Here is an 18,324-nt window from a genome sequence, read left to right as displayed (position 1 = left end):
GAACATTTAATTTAACCTGAGTGTCCCTTTAAGTCCAATCCATTGTAATAGGCTGTGGTTTCAAAGCACAAAATCAGCTACTTCATATACACAAATAAGCATGAAAATGGAATTTCTCAAATATCTTATACTCTGCAGTTGGTATAACAAGTCATTTAAAATACATTAATGGAAAAACAATTTTACAGTGCACTGTCCCTTTAAGGGTAAAAATCACCAGTAAACTTACTGTTCCACTTTTTAAATCCATCATCTCAATACTTTAATATGTTGTTTGAATAAATTCTTTTTACTATTTTACAACCACCTGATTTCTCCAGATGGTATATTTTACTCTGTCTTAGTTTGGGTGATTACTTTTAGGTTTTAGGGCACATCAAATCCCATATTTATATAAAGGGTACAGATTACAGGAAAAGTTCTCTAATTTGGTGCTTCCGATTTAGAGTTATCTGAGTTTAATGAAAGAAGTGCAATGGTTCAAAGTGTTGGTGTATGTGAGAAATACATTAGGGCTTGTTATAGACATTTTTTCATATATAAATATTGTGAATAAAATGCATTATGTTTTGCATAAATAAAACATTCGCCATATGTACATGTGTTTGTATATACCTATAGATATATATACTGTATATATATATATCTTGATGTCTGTAAGATGCATCAACATTTTGTATGTAAATTTCATTCTATTCATCATGAACTCCTGCTTGGGCATTACAGGGACAGTTTGCTTGAAAATGTCTATTGTTTAAAAAGATAGATAATACATTTATTATCCATTCCCTAGTTTTGCATAACTAACACTGTTATATTAATATACTTTTTACCTCTGTGATTACCTTGTATCTAAGCTTCTGCAGACTGCCCCCTTCTCTCAGTTCTTTTGACAGACTTGCATTTTAGCCAATCAGTGCCTTCTCATAAGTAACTCCACGGGTATGAGCACAATGTTACCTATATGGGACACGTGAATTAACGCCCTCTAGCTGTGAAAAACTTGTCAAATGCATTCAGATAACAGGAAGCCTTCAAGGATTTAGAAATTAGCATATGAGCTTACCTAGGTTTAGCTTTCAACAAAGAATACAAATTTGATGATAAAAGTAAATTGGAAAGTTGTTTAAAATTACATGTCCTATCTGAATCATGACAGTTTAATTTTGACTAGACTGTCCCTTTGATAGTTTTGTAGCCTTGATTTATATAAAGTTATTTGTGATGTTTGGAAAAATTCACTTTTTGTAACTTGTCCTGATCAGACTTTGTCTCTGTGTTCACCACTTACAGGGTCAGGAGTTTCAGGAGTTTTTACTGACGAAACTCATAAATGCTGAATACGCTTGCTACAAGGCTGAGAAATTTGCCAAATTAGAGGTAAGATCATAACATTGGATGTGGTAGTACCAAAAAAAGCCACCAAATGACTGTGTTGATGTCTCAACAGTGCCTCCACTGCATATGTCAAGGTATCCTCTCTGGAGCCAGTCAGCCAACATTAAATCCTTCAGATATTATTTCCTTTCCTACTCGGTCAAACTATATATATTTGACCTTGTTGTACTTGTGAGGTATCTGGGCCTGCTGATATTTAAGGATATCTGTCAATGCTGTCATAATGGGATATGTGGGCACGCTGCTACTTTTGGGTACCAGGTCATGCTGTTATTATAATCCATGTTGTATGCGGACCATATGATTTGTTGGCATGCTGGTACTTTGGGGTAACTGGACATTTTATTAATTGGGGTAGCTAGTCTGATATCTGAACATAATCAGTTATATTAGCACTCTCTGATCACATAAGGTTTTGTCTGGTTCTCTCCCTTTCAGGAGCGGACACGGGTTGCGCTACTGGAGACTTTGTACGAAGAGCTGCATATAAACACGCAGTCCATGATGGGCCTCTGTGGGGATGATGAGAAGATGGAGAATGGAGCTGGAGGAGGAGGTGGCTTTTTTGAATCCTTTAAGGTAATAAAAAGGATGTAATTTTATTTTCGTTACTAGCGTTTTTTACCTAATGCGCTGCTTGTTCAGCCAATGTGTTTCTTAATAAAGTTACAGTAATCCAAAGATAAAAATGAATTTTTAATCTGCAGAACTTTAATCTCTGGGACAATTGACTCTGGTTGGGTTCAAACTCTAGTGTGCAGAGTTGAGGGACGCCATTTTATTCCATCTCCCAGGCAGCACAATGGGGCCTATCTATCAAGCTCTGTATGGAGTTTGATGCCCCGTGTTTCTGGCGAGCCTGCAGGCTCACAAAGACCGCTGCTCCATAACCTGTCCACCTGCACTGAGCAGGCGGACAGACATCGCCGGAAATCAACCCGATTGAGTACGATCGGGTTGATTGTCACCCTCCTGCTGGTGGCCTATTGGCCGCGAGTCTGCAGGGGGCGGCGTTGCACCAGCAGCTCTTGTGAGCTGCTGGTGCAATGCTGAATACGGAGAGCGTATTGATCGCCGTATTCAGCGAGGTCTGGCGGACCTGATCCGCACTGTCGGATCAGGTCCGCCAGACTTTCTTAAATAGGGGCCAATGTCTTGAGTCGGCCCAGGGGCCAATGTCTTGAGTCGGCCCTGCTGTCAGATTTCCCATTTCTTGGTATCTGCTCCAGTCTATTAGATTTGCTGTTTGAAGTGATTCTCGTGTTTTTTTTCTTCAGGTTTTCAAATTGAGAGACTATTCCAATCCAATAGAGAATTATTGGAAAAACAGTTAATGCATGGTATTCAAATTACTTATTATAGGGGCATAACCCCCCCCCCCAAATAAATAAATAAATAAATGATTCAGACAGAGCCAGCAATTTTAAATAACTTTCCAATTTGCTTCTATGATCTAATTTGCTTCATTCTTTTTATATCCATTATTGAAAAGCATATCTAGTTACGCTAAGAGCAGCAATGCACTACTGGGAGCTAGCTGCTGATTGGTGGCTGCATATTATATACCTTCTGTCATTTTCTCACCAGATGCGTTCAGCTAGTTCCCAGTAGTGTATTGCTGCTCCTTCAATAAAGGATAGCAAGAGATAACAGAAGTAAATTGAAACACTGTTTAAAATGTTATGTTCTATCTGAAACATAAAATAAAGATTTAAGCTTTTATGCCCCTTTAAGTTGCAAACTCCACCAATATTTATAATAGGGAAAATGTGAAAGCAGTTTTCCAGTACAACTTTTGAGCAACTTTTTTCATCTTTTTTGTATTTTTCTATGCCCATAGTTTTGACCTTTTGAAAACTAATTTTGACCTCTTTTAACCCTTTTGATACTGAGCAATTTCAGTGTGACAGAGCTGTTTTTTGTTATTTGTCACTCGTAAGGGAGAATTTATCAAGTGTCATGCGGACATGGAGGACGATTTACCAAATGTCTTTCGGACCTGATCCGACAGTGCGGATCAGGTCCGACAGACATCGCTGAATGTGGAGAGCAATACGCTCTCCGTATTCAGCATTGCACCAGTAGCTCACAAGAGCTGCTGGTGCAACGCCGCCCCCTGCAGACTCGCGGACAATCGGCCGCCAGCAGGGAACTGTCAATCAACCCGATCGTACTCGATCGGCTTGAATTGTGTCGATTCCTGTCCGCCTCATCAGAGCATTTAGACTGCTGCTCCATAACTGCTGTTTCTGGTGAGTCTGAAGACACGGGCCCTCAAGCTCCATCCAGAGCTTGATAAATGGGCCTCATGATCCACTGTCGGCATTTTCATTGCACAAGCATTTTGTATGAAATGCTTGTGCAATGCCGCCCCTGCACATTCACGGCCGCTAGAAGGGGGTGTCAATTGCTATCTGCCACCTCAGAGGTTGCGGATGAGTTAAGGAGCAGCGGTCTTAAAGGGACAATAAACCCAAACATTTTCTTTCATGATTCAGGTAGAGAATACAATTTTAAACAACTTTCCAATTTACTTCTATTACCTAATTTGCTTTATTCTTTAGATATACTTTAATGAAGAAATAGCAATGCACACAGTGAACCAATCACAGGAAGCATCTATGTGCAGCTACCAATCAGCAGCTACTAAGCCTATCTAGATATGCTTTTGAGCAAAGAATATCAAGAGAATGAAGCAAATTAGATAATAGAAGTAAATTAGAAAGTTGTTTATAATTGTATGCTCTTTCTATATCATGAAAGAAAAAATTTGGGTTTCATGTCCCTTTAAGACCTCTGCTTCTTAACTCTTGTTTCCAGCAATCTGGAAACTATGGGGGTAGATTACAGCATCTGCTGCTTCATAAATCTACCCCATTGTCTTTACACAGGAATTTCATCTTTTGTTTTCTGTGAGGTACGTACACAAATCATACCTTGGGGCATATTTATTATGGTGCGAGCGGACATGATCCGCATACGCTGTCGGCATTTATCATTGCACCAGCAGTTCTTGTGAGCTGCTGGTGAAATACTGCCCCCTGCAGATTCGCAGCCAATCGGCCTCTAGCAGGGGGTGTCAGTCAACCCGATCGTATTCAATCAGGTTGATTTCTGTCGATTTCTGGCCGCCACCTCCAGACAGGTTATGGAGCAGCGGTCTTTAGACACGGGGCATCAAGTTCCATACGGACCTTGATAAATATGCCCCCTTGTCTTTTTGTTTTGTTTTTTAACTGACCATGCATTTTTAGAAATAAACTTTAGATTGCAGAAATACCATAATATAGGCAAAAACACCACCATATGAAATGCAAAAACAAATGACATTTTTGTCTAATCTTCTATGGTACGGTAACTGTATATATATCTTTAAAATAGGACATCTTGGAGAGGGGACCAAGTGTGACAAACAATATCTCATGTCATTTATTTTTCATGTTATAATACAGCTTTTATACTTTTATGTATATAGTACCATCAGAAAGATAGTACAGTACTGTAATCAGAAAGTTAATAGTTGTTGGTTTAAATAAATATAGATTAACATTTGCATTTTAGAGCACATAAATCAAACCAAAGACGAGAAGATTGTGACTTAATGGAGGGGAAAAATGTAATTTTTAATCATTTTATTAAAAAAAAAATTATTAATGAAAAATTCTGAATAATTCTGGATTTTGGAATTGGGGAATTTGTACCTGTATTTAGATTAAGACATTAAAGATATATTTTTCAATAGGACAACATATGTATAAAGAAATATCACTATATTACACCAGTCAGACCACTTGGTATTATATGTATGGTTTATATTTTTGAACCATATTATTTACGCAGTATAAAGAAGCCTTTGATACCTGTTGGGATACATATCAAGTAGTCTCTCTCCTCTGTTGTGCTGTAGAATCTAAAGAGCTCATCTGAGAACAACACAGCTGGTTTTATTATAAATATCTGTATGGGAAAAACAGCTATGATTGGTAAAGGCTCATTCATTAGTGTTCTCAAGGCAACTAAAGTGGTTCTTTCAACAATTATCCTTTTTTAAATAGACACTTCAAGGATGGCTATTGAGATTTTGATAAAGTAATGTAAGGGAGAGCCCGAGCGTGTGCAATAGATGAGCACTATAGAGTACAGCATGTGTATAAGACTAAAGCAGATAAAAATAACCTTGTAATGTCAACCCAAGGTTGCATGCTATTGCATACCCTTAATGAGTAATTTGTCTGATTTAATGTAAATGCTTCTTTGATTAGAGGTGAAGTGCAAGGAGTAGACATAATGGCCCATTTATATTCAGTGGGCATACAAGGTTCCCAGGCAGGGATCCTGTCCACTTGTGTTTGTGGAGACTGAGGCAGCACCTTCTGCCAGAATAACTTGTGGAGCCCCAACCCTCTGCTCTTGCATGTATTGCTTGGCATTTATCATGATATAAGTCATGTTAAAGAGACATGAAACCCAAATATTTTCTTCAGATAGAACATATTTTTAAACAACTTTCTCAGTTTCTTCTACTATTACATTTACATTGTTCTCTTGTTAACCTTTGTTGAAAGAACAGCAACGCACTACTGGTTGCTAGCTGAACACATTAAAGGGACACTGAACCCAAAACATTTCTTTTGTAATTCAGAAAGAGCATGCAATTTTAAGCAACTTTCTTATTTACTCCTATTATCAATTTTTCTTCGTTCTCTTGCTATCTTTATTTGAAAAAGAAGGCATCTAAGTTTTTTTTTGGTTCAGAGCTACGGATGTGAGCTTGGTGATGTTTTATTGATGCGAACTTCAGTCTTTACCAAATAAGGGCTCACTTCCATTGAGCCGTAATTAGGTTTGCGTTAACTTACACCTACACGAAAAGAGTGACTGCACGCACACAATGTGCAAAATATTTCAATGGAAACTTGGTACTTAAAGGAACAGTTCACACACATAATGTTTTATTTTTAATTGAAAGTTATTTATAATTAGCATATGACAGACTGAAACAATAAATAAGAAAGTTTGCCTAAAAAATTATATTTGTTTTTTTACTGCGATGAATTTAACAGGCTTGTCTATACCCTTGCTTGTCAAATTAATACGTACATTTAGCCCTTTCATCGCTGTTGTGACCCGCCCTCAACATGCTGGCACTCAGAAGTGTGAACACAGACGAGCACTGCATAAAAGCTTGTCTGTGTTCTTCATTGCAGGTTTAATTTTAGCGGTCTAAGAAGTCATGGACCATCCACAGTCGCAACCGGGCACAGTCTGCAACAATATCATATGGGCCTGATACAAACCGCACCACCGCTGTGTGCCTGCCTAACACAGTTTTGGAGCAGAGACACAGCGGTGGTGCAGTTTGTATCAGTCCCATATGATATTGTTGCAGACTGTGCCCGGTTGCGACTGTGGATGGTCCAGTGTGTGTGTGTCATTATTTGGTTGAACAAGCGATTTGCATAGTAACTCATCTGCTCCTATTTGTCTATATAGAGACAGATGCGGTGCTGCTGTGCCCAGAAGAGTTCTCATCTGCCCCACCTTGCCCTGCACACGATATCCTGCACAGTTCTCACAAAGACACTTGGTGCAAGGAGTGCAGCCTGAGCAATCTGTTTTGCCTCATCTGTACTAAAAAGTAGCAAATGTGTACTTTGTTCCCAGCATTATCATAGGAGTTATACAACCAACTGTACTCTGCCTGTCTTGATCTCCTCTCTCACGCAAAGTCTCTGCTATTTGATTTTACAGTAATAAAATTGTCTGTAGTCTCCCCATATCTGTTCTGTATTTGAGTGAAGAAGAAACATATTTGTGAAATATCAGTTGGGTATTAATTATAAATATAATCAAGCAGATGACATCCTTTAGGTTTGGCAAGTTCAAGAAGATGGTTCTCCGTGTGTGGGCTGGAGCTAGGGTATCTCTTACTAAACTGGACAGATCTGGTATACACAGTTTTATATCTGAGCTTTATAATGGTTTCCCATTTATTGCTTGTTCATATTTCACTAGGAGCAGAGGTGAAGGTAGATATTGCATAGTTTAATGGATGACATGAAGTCTTTGAAACGTGTTCTTGCTATGGCTATATACATTGGTCTTGGTGTCATGATTTAATTGTGGACTTTTAATTGTGTATTTTAATAGTAGAGATTACACTGCTTATAATATTAATTTAGTCATTTTGAGCGATTAGAAATTCCCATTGGAGTATCCTAGTATCAAATGTAATAGATCTGAGACTATAAAATTGGAAAATGTATTTGCTATTTCAGCTCCAAAAATAAATGTTATGTTATTTAAAAACCAAAAATATTTTTTTTAATTCTATGTTGTTATTTCAAAACCAACTCTAACAGCTAGATGTGTTGGCATACATTTTCAATGTAAAAAATTGGAAAATTCATTTGCTATTTCAGCTGCAAAAATAAATGTTATGTTATTTAAAAACCAAAAATAAAAAGCTAGATGTGTTGGCATACATTTGATTTGGTGTTGAAATCACAACATACAATTTAAAATTTCATTTTTGGTGTTCAAATTTATTTTTGGAGTTGGAATAGCAACATAAAATTTGTTTACATTGCAAATGTATGCCAACACATCTAGCTGTTAGAATTGGTTGGTGTTGAAATAGCAACATAATTTTTTTTTCTAATTATTCAACTTTTACATTGCCAATGTATGCCAACGCATCTAGCTGTTAGAGTTGGTGTTGAAATAGCAACATAGCATTTAAAATTTAGTTTTGGTATTGAAATGGCAAGATCAAATTTATTTTTGGAGTTGGGATAGCAACATCACATTTGTTTACATTGCAAATGTATGCCAACACATCTAGCTGTTAGAATTTATACAATGCTCTAATCTTGGTTTTATTTCTGCTTTTGGTTTTATTTCAGTTTTATTTCACACTATATTACCATCAAAATTCCTAATTGTTTTCTATAACCCCTGTTTGTGTATTCAGCCACAATCTCCAAGCAACAAACAGGGGTTATAGAAAACAATTATGAATTTTGATGGTAATATTTTTTTTAGTACTGATAATTTGGTTATTTTATTTATAAATAATCACCCATACAATTACACAGAAAATAGAAAAAATTGTTTTCTATACCCCCTGCTTGTTGCTTAGAGATTGTGGCTGAATACAGAATGAGCATTTCTAAGGGAAATGATTTGCATATCATTAGATAAGTGGTTTGGATAGGCTGTGGGGCGTGGTAAAGTATCATGGAAGTACAGCCCTTTTGCTTGGGTGTTCCATAATTGTCAAGCTGCAACTACAAGCAGTGTTACAAAAGGTAAATTTTATACAGAATTTTACAAAATGTATTCATTAGTATACATTTTTATAGTCATGACAACTGCACAATTGTAGATACTGGAGTTTATTTCACTGAGTGTACTGGTCCTTTAAATGGAGCCGTAAACTACTTTTAGCTGTCGGTCTCTTCGGTAGCTTGCGGCTCCATTTTTTAAAGACTCAATGGAAGCGAGCCCAATGTGATGTGCTATTATTCAGATCAGTATCACAGTGTGACTGTGCACTTTATTTACTCACTTCTATTTCTTCTGCACTGTTCTCTCTGTCTGTAGCGAGTGATTAGAAGCCGCAGCCAATCCATGGATGCAATGGGGCTTAGCAATAAGAAGCAGCACACCGTGTCAACAAGCCATAGCGGAAGCTTTGGACATAACCCAGACACTCCCAAACCCCCAGGAATAGTAAGTTATTGTGAAGCTTAAGTTTGTATTGAACCCCCTGCCGAGGTAACCATGCTATAAAAAGTTTTCATGGCTAATAGTTTTTGGGTGTCAGTATCTGAGCAATATTTAGTCAAGTTGTTGAAAACAGTTGAAAATTCCCCCGTGATACAACACAATTATGGACCACACATAGAGCTGTAATCACAGGAGATAAATTAGGGCAGATGGAATGTGTCAGCTGGTTTTATCAGAACCATCAGTTTAAGAGATTTTAAGATCATTTTTATTTGAAAATAAATTGCTCGGCCAGGTTAGCACTTTCTACATACAGAAATTTTATTTTTTATTTGCTAGTTGAGTTAGAGAAGGGAAACATAGTTTATTGCTCCATGATTAGAGATAATTACTTTGTAAGAATTAACAAATGCAGGAGCAAGTAGTGTTAGAAGGATTCAAATCATATGTACCTGTCTTGGCTTGAAAACACGAAGCAAAGTGTCTTTATTCACTACGTTATTTGTTAAAAAAAACATGGAATGCTACTTTTTAACAGATCTTATTTAATGTTAGTTCATGAGTTACCTCTAGTAATTATACTAAGCAGTCAGACAAACACTTCCTATAAGTTACTGTCAGGGTTGTCCTAGATGTGTATATTATATAGTTATCACCAAATATTGCCAATAGACACTTCCTATAGGATGGAGCATGAGGTTGTCATATCACACAGTTATAAAAGGGCTAATATTTGTGGCCACTAGGCACTAATGTCTGCTAGGTACCAGCAAGGGACATAAGACCCAAGATATTTATATAATAACTAAGGGGTTCTCGCTAAAGGTCACCAACAGACACAACCTTTAATGGATATGGCAAACTAGATGTCTATATTACAGAATATATATGAAAGTATCATTGAAGACTATAAGAAAACTTATTAAGTCAGAGACATTTGTATTACACAACTATGTGCTTATTATCACTGAAGGTCAACGATAGACATTTCCCATAATGAACATGGAGTTGTAGATGTTTATATCCTACAAGGGACATGGGGTCTTAGATTATCATCTCACACAGTTATTTGGGGATTATCAATTAAGGTTATCAGTTTATCTTTTCTATAAAATACTTGTAGGGACAGGGTGATCAAGAGTTTTATCACCACAAGTTATGGTTATACAATTTCTACAAGGAACATGTGGGGTCCAACATAAGCATGATAATATTTTTTTTGGTTTTGAATCTGTTTTGCTATTAATAACATTTCTTATTAAACCCATTCTGTGCATGACTCATTTTCTCTTCTTTTTTCCTCCTTCCCTCTTTTTTTTGCTTTGCTCCTCTCTCACTATGTGGCGATTTAAATGTCTGCTTTTGGCACGGTCTTATGTTACCATTTCTTCCATTGTTTCTCTTTTTCCCCTCAAATCATCTGCATCATCTTCGATTTATTTATCATATGTATTTCCTTATATTACCCTTTATCTCTCTAACCCCCCCTTTTATCACTAACATTATCTCTCCTCCTTTGTCTTTGTGTTATCCAACACTCCAAACTTCCACCTGCCCTGTCTACCTGTGCTTTGCTCTCTTATGCTTGTCAGTCATTGCTGGTGCCAGGGAAAGCGCCCAATAGGCATGGACGCCGCGGCAGTGCCATAGGCATAGGAACCATAGAAGAGGTGGATGCTTTTCTTCAACTGTCTGACTCTGCTTTGCATGATGAGATTACTGGAGCTGCAAAGGATTGTATTGGGAATATACTGAAATTATTTATCTTACATTCTCATTACCCAACCACCTCACGTCCCATATGTCACTATTGAATCTAATGTTGATTTTTGTACCCTATATTTATGACAGCTGAACTAGGGCAGGAGATGCCAGATCCTGCTGGTGTTGTACATTATGTGTGAAAACATTGTAACAGCCCAGTGTTTTTAGTGTGTCTGTCATACAATTGTGTCCTGCTGGTCAGGATACACTTTATTAGGGTAACAGTTACAGTGGGTTTTTGACATGTTTTCCCCAGTACAATCCTTGCTAAGGCCTTGACTGACTTCACTGAGCTATAGACTGAAATGGTTCTAGATCCTAACAATTCATGGTACACAAATATGACCACAAAATGAATTATCAAGGGTGTTGATGGTACTAGTGGATAATCTCATCTTTATAGTTCTGCAAAAAAATAATGGACAACCAGCGGTTGACAGGGGCAGGGAAGTAGGCGGGGTCTCTCTGTGCCCACTTCAGCAAAGCCCCAACTTAGACTCTATCCTCTACCTCACTCTAATCCTTTCCAAAGCTCTGCAATTGTATTTTTGTTTCACAAATGTGCAGTGATTTTACCCCCTGGCTGCTCGTCATAAACAAAGAGCATTCATTTTAGGTCCCTTTAAGTGCCAGTAACATTCACAAAGTAATGAGTTTTATTTTACAGCACATGCACCATTGAAGCCTCACACTATTACATATATGGAAGCTTGCAGAAAAAAAGAGACAGCACGAGCAGTTCCATCTTTTCAAGGCGCCATATTATATTTGTAAAGGACTGAATCATACACATCCTTTAAAAACATAGCCGTTGTTTGGTGGACCTTAGAAACTAGACCTTTACATGTCCATTGTTTTGAGACATTTTGCTGGATAGCCAGTTAAAATATTGGACATCTGCCAACCCTACTTATCTTTTACGTATTCATACATGAGTTTTATATTCAGAATCCTCCGTCTCCTTGCTCTGCACCATTGATGCGCCTCTCTTAATTGTAGGAACCTTTAATGCTTGGGTTTAATAATTCAGGGTGCACAACCCTCCTAGAATTACCACAGCCTACACAAATATAAGAGAACCTTGCTTGTGACTAACATTGCATGAGCAGCACAGACTTAATAGAGATCACATGTAGCTCATATCTCACATGAGAGATGTAAATAAAGCTTAAACACAATCACAAGAAAGCACAAGTAACACAGATATCACATTAGGCACTTGTTAATACATATAAAGTATTCAATATGGTAAATTTACTGTAGAAAATGTTCTCAAATTCAATAAAACAAAAAGACCACAATTGTTATTCAATCATGAGAATTCTTGCCAACATAAAGACTTGAATGATAGTGGTTTAGTATAGAGATGTCCATCAGAAGGTGATTTAAAGAGTCATTTCTAATAGAATTAACGATCTGCATCTGGTATAACAAGTAGTTGGAAACATATTAAGGGGAAACATTTGGTAATACTAGTTGTAAAGAGTTTTCTGACCCTTTGTGCAAAGGCGAATGAGCTACAAATAAGCTAAGTCCATTTATGAAATCATATGACAATCCAAAACGCATTGAGATTTACATTAAGATTAATATAAACTGAGCACAAAATTGCCATTTTTTTCTCCCTGGTTTACTCCAATGAAAGTTGAAAACAACATTCTGCTACAGTACTGTGTTATCTTTTTTGTCTGCCATTTTAATGGCTATCAACCAGCTGAAAATGATTAACAAACTCAGCCTGATTTGGTCCTATAGGTTGCACGTAGATCATAATTCATATGAGTCTTCATCTGTCTATAACAGGGCTTTCCTGCTTTAGCCATTCAGCTAGCAATGAGACTGCAGCATATAGGTGTTAAATACAATGCAAGTTGTAGCCCTTAAAAATAGGAAGGCATTTTACACCATGTGTTCTAGATAATGTCACATCATTGCTCTTGATAGCTGTGCATGAACGTGAGAGTTCTTGGAGCACAAAGAATATATTTATTTTTATTTTACTAACCTTGCCAGACATTATATGAATATTAACCTTACTTTCTGAAATTATGAGTATAAAAACAGTTATATTGAAGCTCTTCACCTGGGGCAAAAATGTGTTATTGATAAAATCAGTTATTTATTGCTGAAATATTTTCCAAGGTTAGAGATTAGAGGTCACTGAAATAGACATGTTTAATCATGAGGGGTCTGGGGGCAGGAAGATTGGGGTCTCACACTTTATAGTGGGGAAAGGCAGAGGGCACTCATGTTACAGTGAGGAAGGTGCAGGCTGACAGAATATATTGGGTGAGGGTTGAGGATTCACATGTTATCGTGGTATAGTGGGGGAAACAGAAGCTCATAAATTATAGTGGGGGAAGCTTGGGGACCTTACATATTATTATGGGGAAAGCTGGGGCTCACAAGTCATAGTAGCGGAGGTTAAGGACATTAGTTATATTAGGGGAGGCTGGGGGACTCACACATTATTATGGGGAAAGCTGGGGCTAACAAGTCATAGTAGGGAAGTTAAGGACGTTAGTTATATTAGGGGAGGCTTCGGGGCTCACACATTATTATGGGGAAAGCTGGGGCTAACAAGTCATAGTAGGGAAGGTTAAGGCTCAGATGTTATATTCTGGGAGGCTTGTGGGCTCACACATTGTTATGGAATGCTGAGGCTCAGATGTCAGTTATAATAGGGGGGGCTTGTGGGCTCACACATTGCTATTGTGAATGCTGAGGCTCAGATGTCAGTTATAATAGGGGAGGCTTGTGGGCTCACACATTGCTATTGTGAATGCTGAGGCTCAGATGTCAGTTATAATAGGGGAGGCTTGTGGGCTCACACATTGCTATTGTGAATGCTGAGGCTCAGATGTCAGTTATAATAGGGGAGGCTTGTGGGCTCACACATTATTATGGGAAAAGCTGGAGCTCACAAGTCATAGTAGGGAAGTTAAGGATGTTGGTTATATTAGGGGAGACTTGGGGGCTCACACATTGTTATAGTGAATGCTGAGGCTCAGATGTCAGTTATAATAGGGGAGGCTGGGGGGCTCACGCATTGTAATGGGGAGGGCATTAAGTAAGAGTTTTGGGTTCTTGCAATCTGGTAACTTGAACGTCACATTGAAAAACTTTAATATTTTCCAGTCACTGATTGTTCCAGGCAAAAGTCCAACAAGAAAGAAATCTGGTCCTTTTGGTTCCCGGCGGAGTAGTGCGATTGGCATAGAGAACATCCAAGAAGTCCAGGAGAAAAGGTGAGAGATTACTAAACCTGTTTTAAGTACACTTTGGGCACATTGCTATAGGTCATTCTTATTGGAGGAATACATCAGAGTTTAATTAATGTCTATCTATGACACTCTTGCTATGCTGGAAACAGAAAATAGACACAAAAAATATAAAAAAGAAGTGTGACCATTTATCACCCCCAAAAACTCTTAGGTTGGATATCTACTCTGTAATAGAATCATTTGCTAAAAAACAAATTTGTCACATCCAAGTCCTTTTTCATCTAGCTACCCTCTCATCAACACATGTACATCTGGAATTTGGAGTTAGATATCAAATGGATACCAAAGAATTGATCACTTTCATCTCAATACTTTGAGTTTTGCTTTGAATACCACTTACCCTTGTCGTATTTTTTTCTGGGATATCATCACATTCCTCATAAGTTTACCATAAGCCTTTGCAAGACTATTCCTTTGTTGATTTGCTCTAAACTCACTTTTTTGTGAATCACATGATTAATGTAAGGCTACAATAAACGGATAGCTTCACACTATTTACCAAACCTCTGGAGCTGCTGTTGGAAATTACCTCTTGTTTTACCAAATGAATCTTTCTTCTTTGAAAACACAATAAATCCTGTAAAAATAATACACCTATTCCCTATGCATTACTCCTGACTGTCTACAGTCCTTTCTCTTCACTAATTTAAAAACTGGTGTTCTTATTTTTAACCCAAGAATCAATTTTGTTATGGGATGTTCATTTAAACGTTAAAGGATTCCAACAATGATCAAATAATGCCCTTTAATAATGTAAAACAGATGAAGCGTGTAATACTGCACCTCATTACCCAGCACCTGTTGAGCATGGCGCTAATTTACTATAGAACACATTTTCCTATTTACCAAGGACTAATTTTAATTTTGACCTAAGAGATATGCTTTAGCACATATAAACAGTTCTAAATCATAAATCAAAATGATAAGTTAGACATCTTACCCGTTACACTGCAAGAGTGCTGCTGCCCTTAAGAAGTTTAAAGGGTTGGTTAATGGTATATTAAATACACAAAAATGTAAATGTATTCCCTAGATGTTGAAAAGGTTCAGTTTATAAAATTATAAAATAATATTTGATGTCTCACTGTTCTGTGATGCACCACTCACACAAGATTAATATCTCCAGACCATTATATTCATTGTCCAATAGGAACTATCATTTAAAAGACCTTATGAGAATGTGCACATGCAGAATAATACAGTAAATATTAATGACGATTTGGCTTTATTGAAGCAATGCCACGGACAATGTCTGTTTAACAGAGGATTTTGCACATTTGAGTCAGCATTGTGGTTATGGTGTGCACAGCTCTCGGTTTATTTAGCAACAAGGAATGAAAGTTCCTGGAAACCTCTTATAAAAAATAGGCTTCCCCTTTTTAAATCTCACTATGCATACACACATATATATATATATATATATATATATATATATATATATATATATATATATATATATTTTACTAGTGTGACCCTTTGGATTATTATTAATATCAATATTAAAAGATTATATTTTTTTATACAAATATTCAGGTTCTGGTAAATCACCATAGTACACGTATGATGCATGTTTATTGGGTGTGTTATTTAAACTTAAAGGGACAGTCTACACCAGAATATTTATTGTTTTAATCCCTTTATTACCCATTCCCTAGTTTTGCATACCCAACACAGTTTTATAAATACACTTTTTACCTCTGTGATTATCTTGTATCTAAGCCTCTGCAAACTGCCCCTTATTTCAGTTCTTTTGACAGACTTGCATTTTAGCCAATCAGTGTGGGCTCTTAGGAGCTCAATGTTATCTATATGAAACACATGAACTAACACCCTCTAGTGGTGAAAAACTGTCAAAATGCCCTGAGCTAAGAGGCAGCCTTCAAGGGCTTAGAAATTAGCATATAAACCTCCTAGGTTTAGCTTTCAACTAAGAATACCAAGAGAACAAAGCAAAATTGGTGATAGAAGTAAATTGGAAAATTGTTTACAATTACATGCCCTATCTGAATAATGAAAGTTTGTTTTGGACTAGACTGTCCCTTTAACCTTTTGCGCTTTTTTAGCTTCATTTGAATGTTGAAACACAATATGTAATAAAGCGATATCCATATATACATACAATACATCCTATATAAAAGGCCCCACTTAGCTTTCCCTTGAATTGCATAGATAGTATGATATAGTGATCCCTTCTTGATGGATCTCAAGAAAAAAAGCATTACTGGTAACAACATTTTAAATAACTGAGATTTAATTTTTTTTACAGCCCATGCTATACCACTATGTATGCAGGTGATTACAGCTAGTGTTTTTTGTACCTGTCACATTGGAATAGGCTGCTGTTACATTAACCGTTATAGTGGTTTTGGGGCATTTGTTTTTTGTGTAATATTTCTGAATCAATAATGCATTAGTGGAGATGTCCATGAGTTGACATAAATTACCCAAAGCTTGTGTTTGTTTGACAGAGAAAGTCCAACTGGCCCCCAGAAAACACCAGACAATGGTAATGCTTATCAGGAGCCAAAATCTGAGAACTCCTCCAATCACAGCTCACCTGAGATGCCCACTACAAAAAACAGGTAAGTTACATGGTTTGTCTTGTCGCATGTGGTTAGACACACAATGCGCATAACTTACAATAAAAAGACTATTGAAAGGTATTATGACTATATTTTAATGGCAGTAAACGTTTTCAAAAATTCCAATGAAGATAGGATTATGGTATTTTATTTTCTCTTTACAGAATAGAATCTGGAAATAAATCAGAGCAACAGAGGGACTTCTCACGCTCCTCCTCTAGCGCCAGCAGTTTCGCTAGCGTGGTAGAAGAAAATGAGATGTTGGATGAGGAAGACACAGGAATGGTACTTTCTAAGAGATTATATTGTAGATACTGTGTTGGAACACTAGTCTTATAGTCTTATAACTGTGACAACATTTGGTGTGGACAACTTTGGAGTATCTATTGAACATTCATAGCAAGAAACCCTATGTGCCTTAGTGATATTTTATTCTTCAGAATGACTGTATCATTGTGCATAAAACATGTGCCAAATTATCTTCCTTACTCTGATTGGCCACTTCACAATCAATACTTATTTGTAACAGATTTCTGTGTGACTTTCCACATAAACAACCTATTCCAGTGAATCACATCTTTCAATTCTGCAGTGTACACAATATTATCTTTTACGGACTGGCACATAATAGGCTCATAAATGTGTTTCTGTTTCAGGATACTGTGTCATCATCAGGTACACCCCACAAAAGAGACTCCTTCATATACAGCACTTGGTTGGAAGACAGCACAAGTAGTGTCAGCACTACCAGTGGAGGAAGTTGCCCAGGTACACTGATACCGTAATATATAACTCAATACATTTGCATTTTTTTGCAGGTCAGGGGACATACCCTTTGAAAAGCCTCTTGAGAAACTAAGCTCCTTTGTTGTGACCAGTTGGGGAGAGCTATATCAACAGTCACTGTGTGCATGTAGAGGGACAGAGTGCTGAATCCTGCATGATTAAGAGCTGCACAAATTAAATAAAGTAATGAAAGCCTATTACAAATTTGCTTTACTACACTATTAATCAGACCTTGGATGTAAAGTGCCTTGAAGCATAGAATGATTGTTTGCATAGCTTATTCTAAAGTGATAGAGTTGAAAGGCAGTAACCACATATAAATAATTATCTTCGTATATCTTTGTCAGATTCTGAATCAGCTTTATCGGGCTAATGGAGTTGGCCAGATAGTCTCTTCATGAGTCATGTAATCCAGAGAATAATGTCTCACTCTTCATTAAGGATGTTGAATGAATTTTGTGAAAGGAGCATAACTTCTTCCTCTCATACTTTGTCTCAGTCACTAAAGGATTCACAGCTCAGATCTCCCCTGCGGTGGTTAGAACTCATGACTGTTCTTTGTGATTATTTTTATCCTCATTTCCTGTCCTCAGGTCTCTCTCGTTCCCAACCAGATGTCCAAGAGTCTGGAGACCCTTCATTCCCAGAAATCAAAATACAGTTGGAAGAAACAGAGCATCACAAAACCAACCAAGTGAGTGCTCCCTCTGTCGCTGTGTCTGAAGATCATTGCAGAGTTTAGTGCAGGAAATAGTGTGTTCCTTTGTTAAAGGGAAACT

General features: G+C 37.2%; 1 protein-coding gene across 1 annotated transcript in view; it reads left to right on the top strand.

Annotated features, from left to right (window-relative positions):
* The window catches only part of RAP1GAP (RAP1 GTPase activating protein), a 258,903-nt gene that overhangs the window by 226,630 nt on the left and 13,949 nt on the right, over window positions 1-18,324 (top strand). The window contains exons 16-24 of the mRNA XM_053690229.1: window positions 1,294-1,380; window positions 1,837-1,977; window positions 9,004-9,132; window positions 10,722-10,799; window positions 14,032-14,141; window positions 16,646-16,759; window positions 16,924-17,044; window positions 17,416-17,527; window positions 18,139-18,239. Coding sequence (XP_053546204.1) covers window positions 1,294-1,380; window positions 1,837-1,977; window positions 9,004-9,132; window positions 10,722-10,799; window positions 14,032-14,141; window positions 16,646-16,759; window positions 16,924-17,044; window positions 17,416-17,527; window positions 18,139-18,239 — 993 coding nt within the window. The remainder of the gene's footprint in view (window positions 1-1,293; window positions 1,381-1,836; window positions 1,978-9,003; window positions 9,133-10,721; window positions 10,800-14,031; window positions 14,142-16,645; window positions 16,760-16,923; window positions 17,045-17,415; window positions 17,528-18,138; window positions 18,240-18,324) is intronic.

The sequence above is a fragment of the Bombina bombina genome, chromosome 8 (assembly GCF_027579735.1).
Source record: "Bombina bombina isolate aBomBom1 chromosome 8, aBomBom1.pri, whole genome shotgun sequence".
Classification (NCBI taxonomy): Eukaryota; Metazoa; Chordata; class Amphibia; order Anura; family Bombinatoridae; genus Bombina; species Bombina bombina.
The sequence above is the reverse complement of the archived record's forward strand: the minus strand, read 5'-3'. Positions and strand labels throughout refer to the sequence as shown.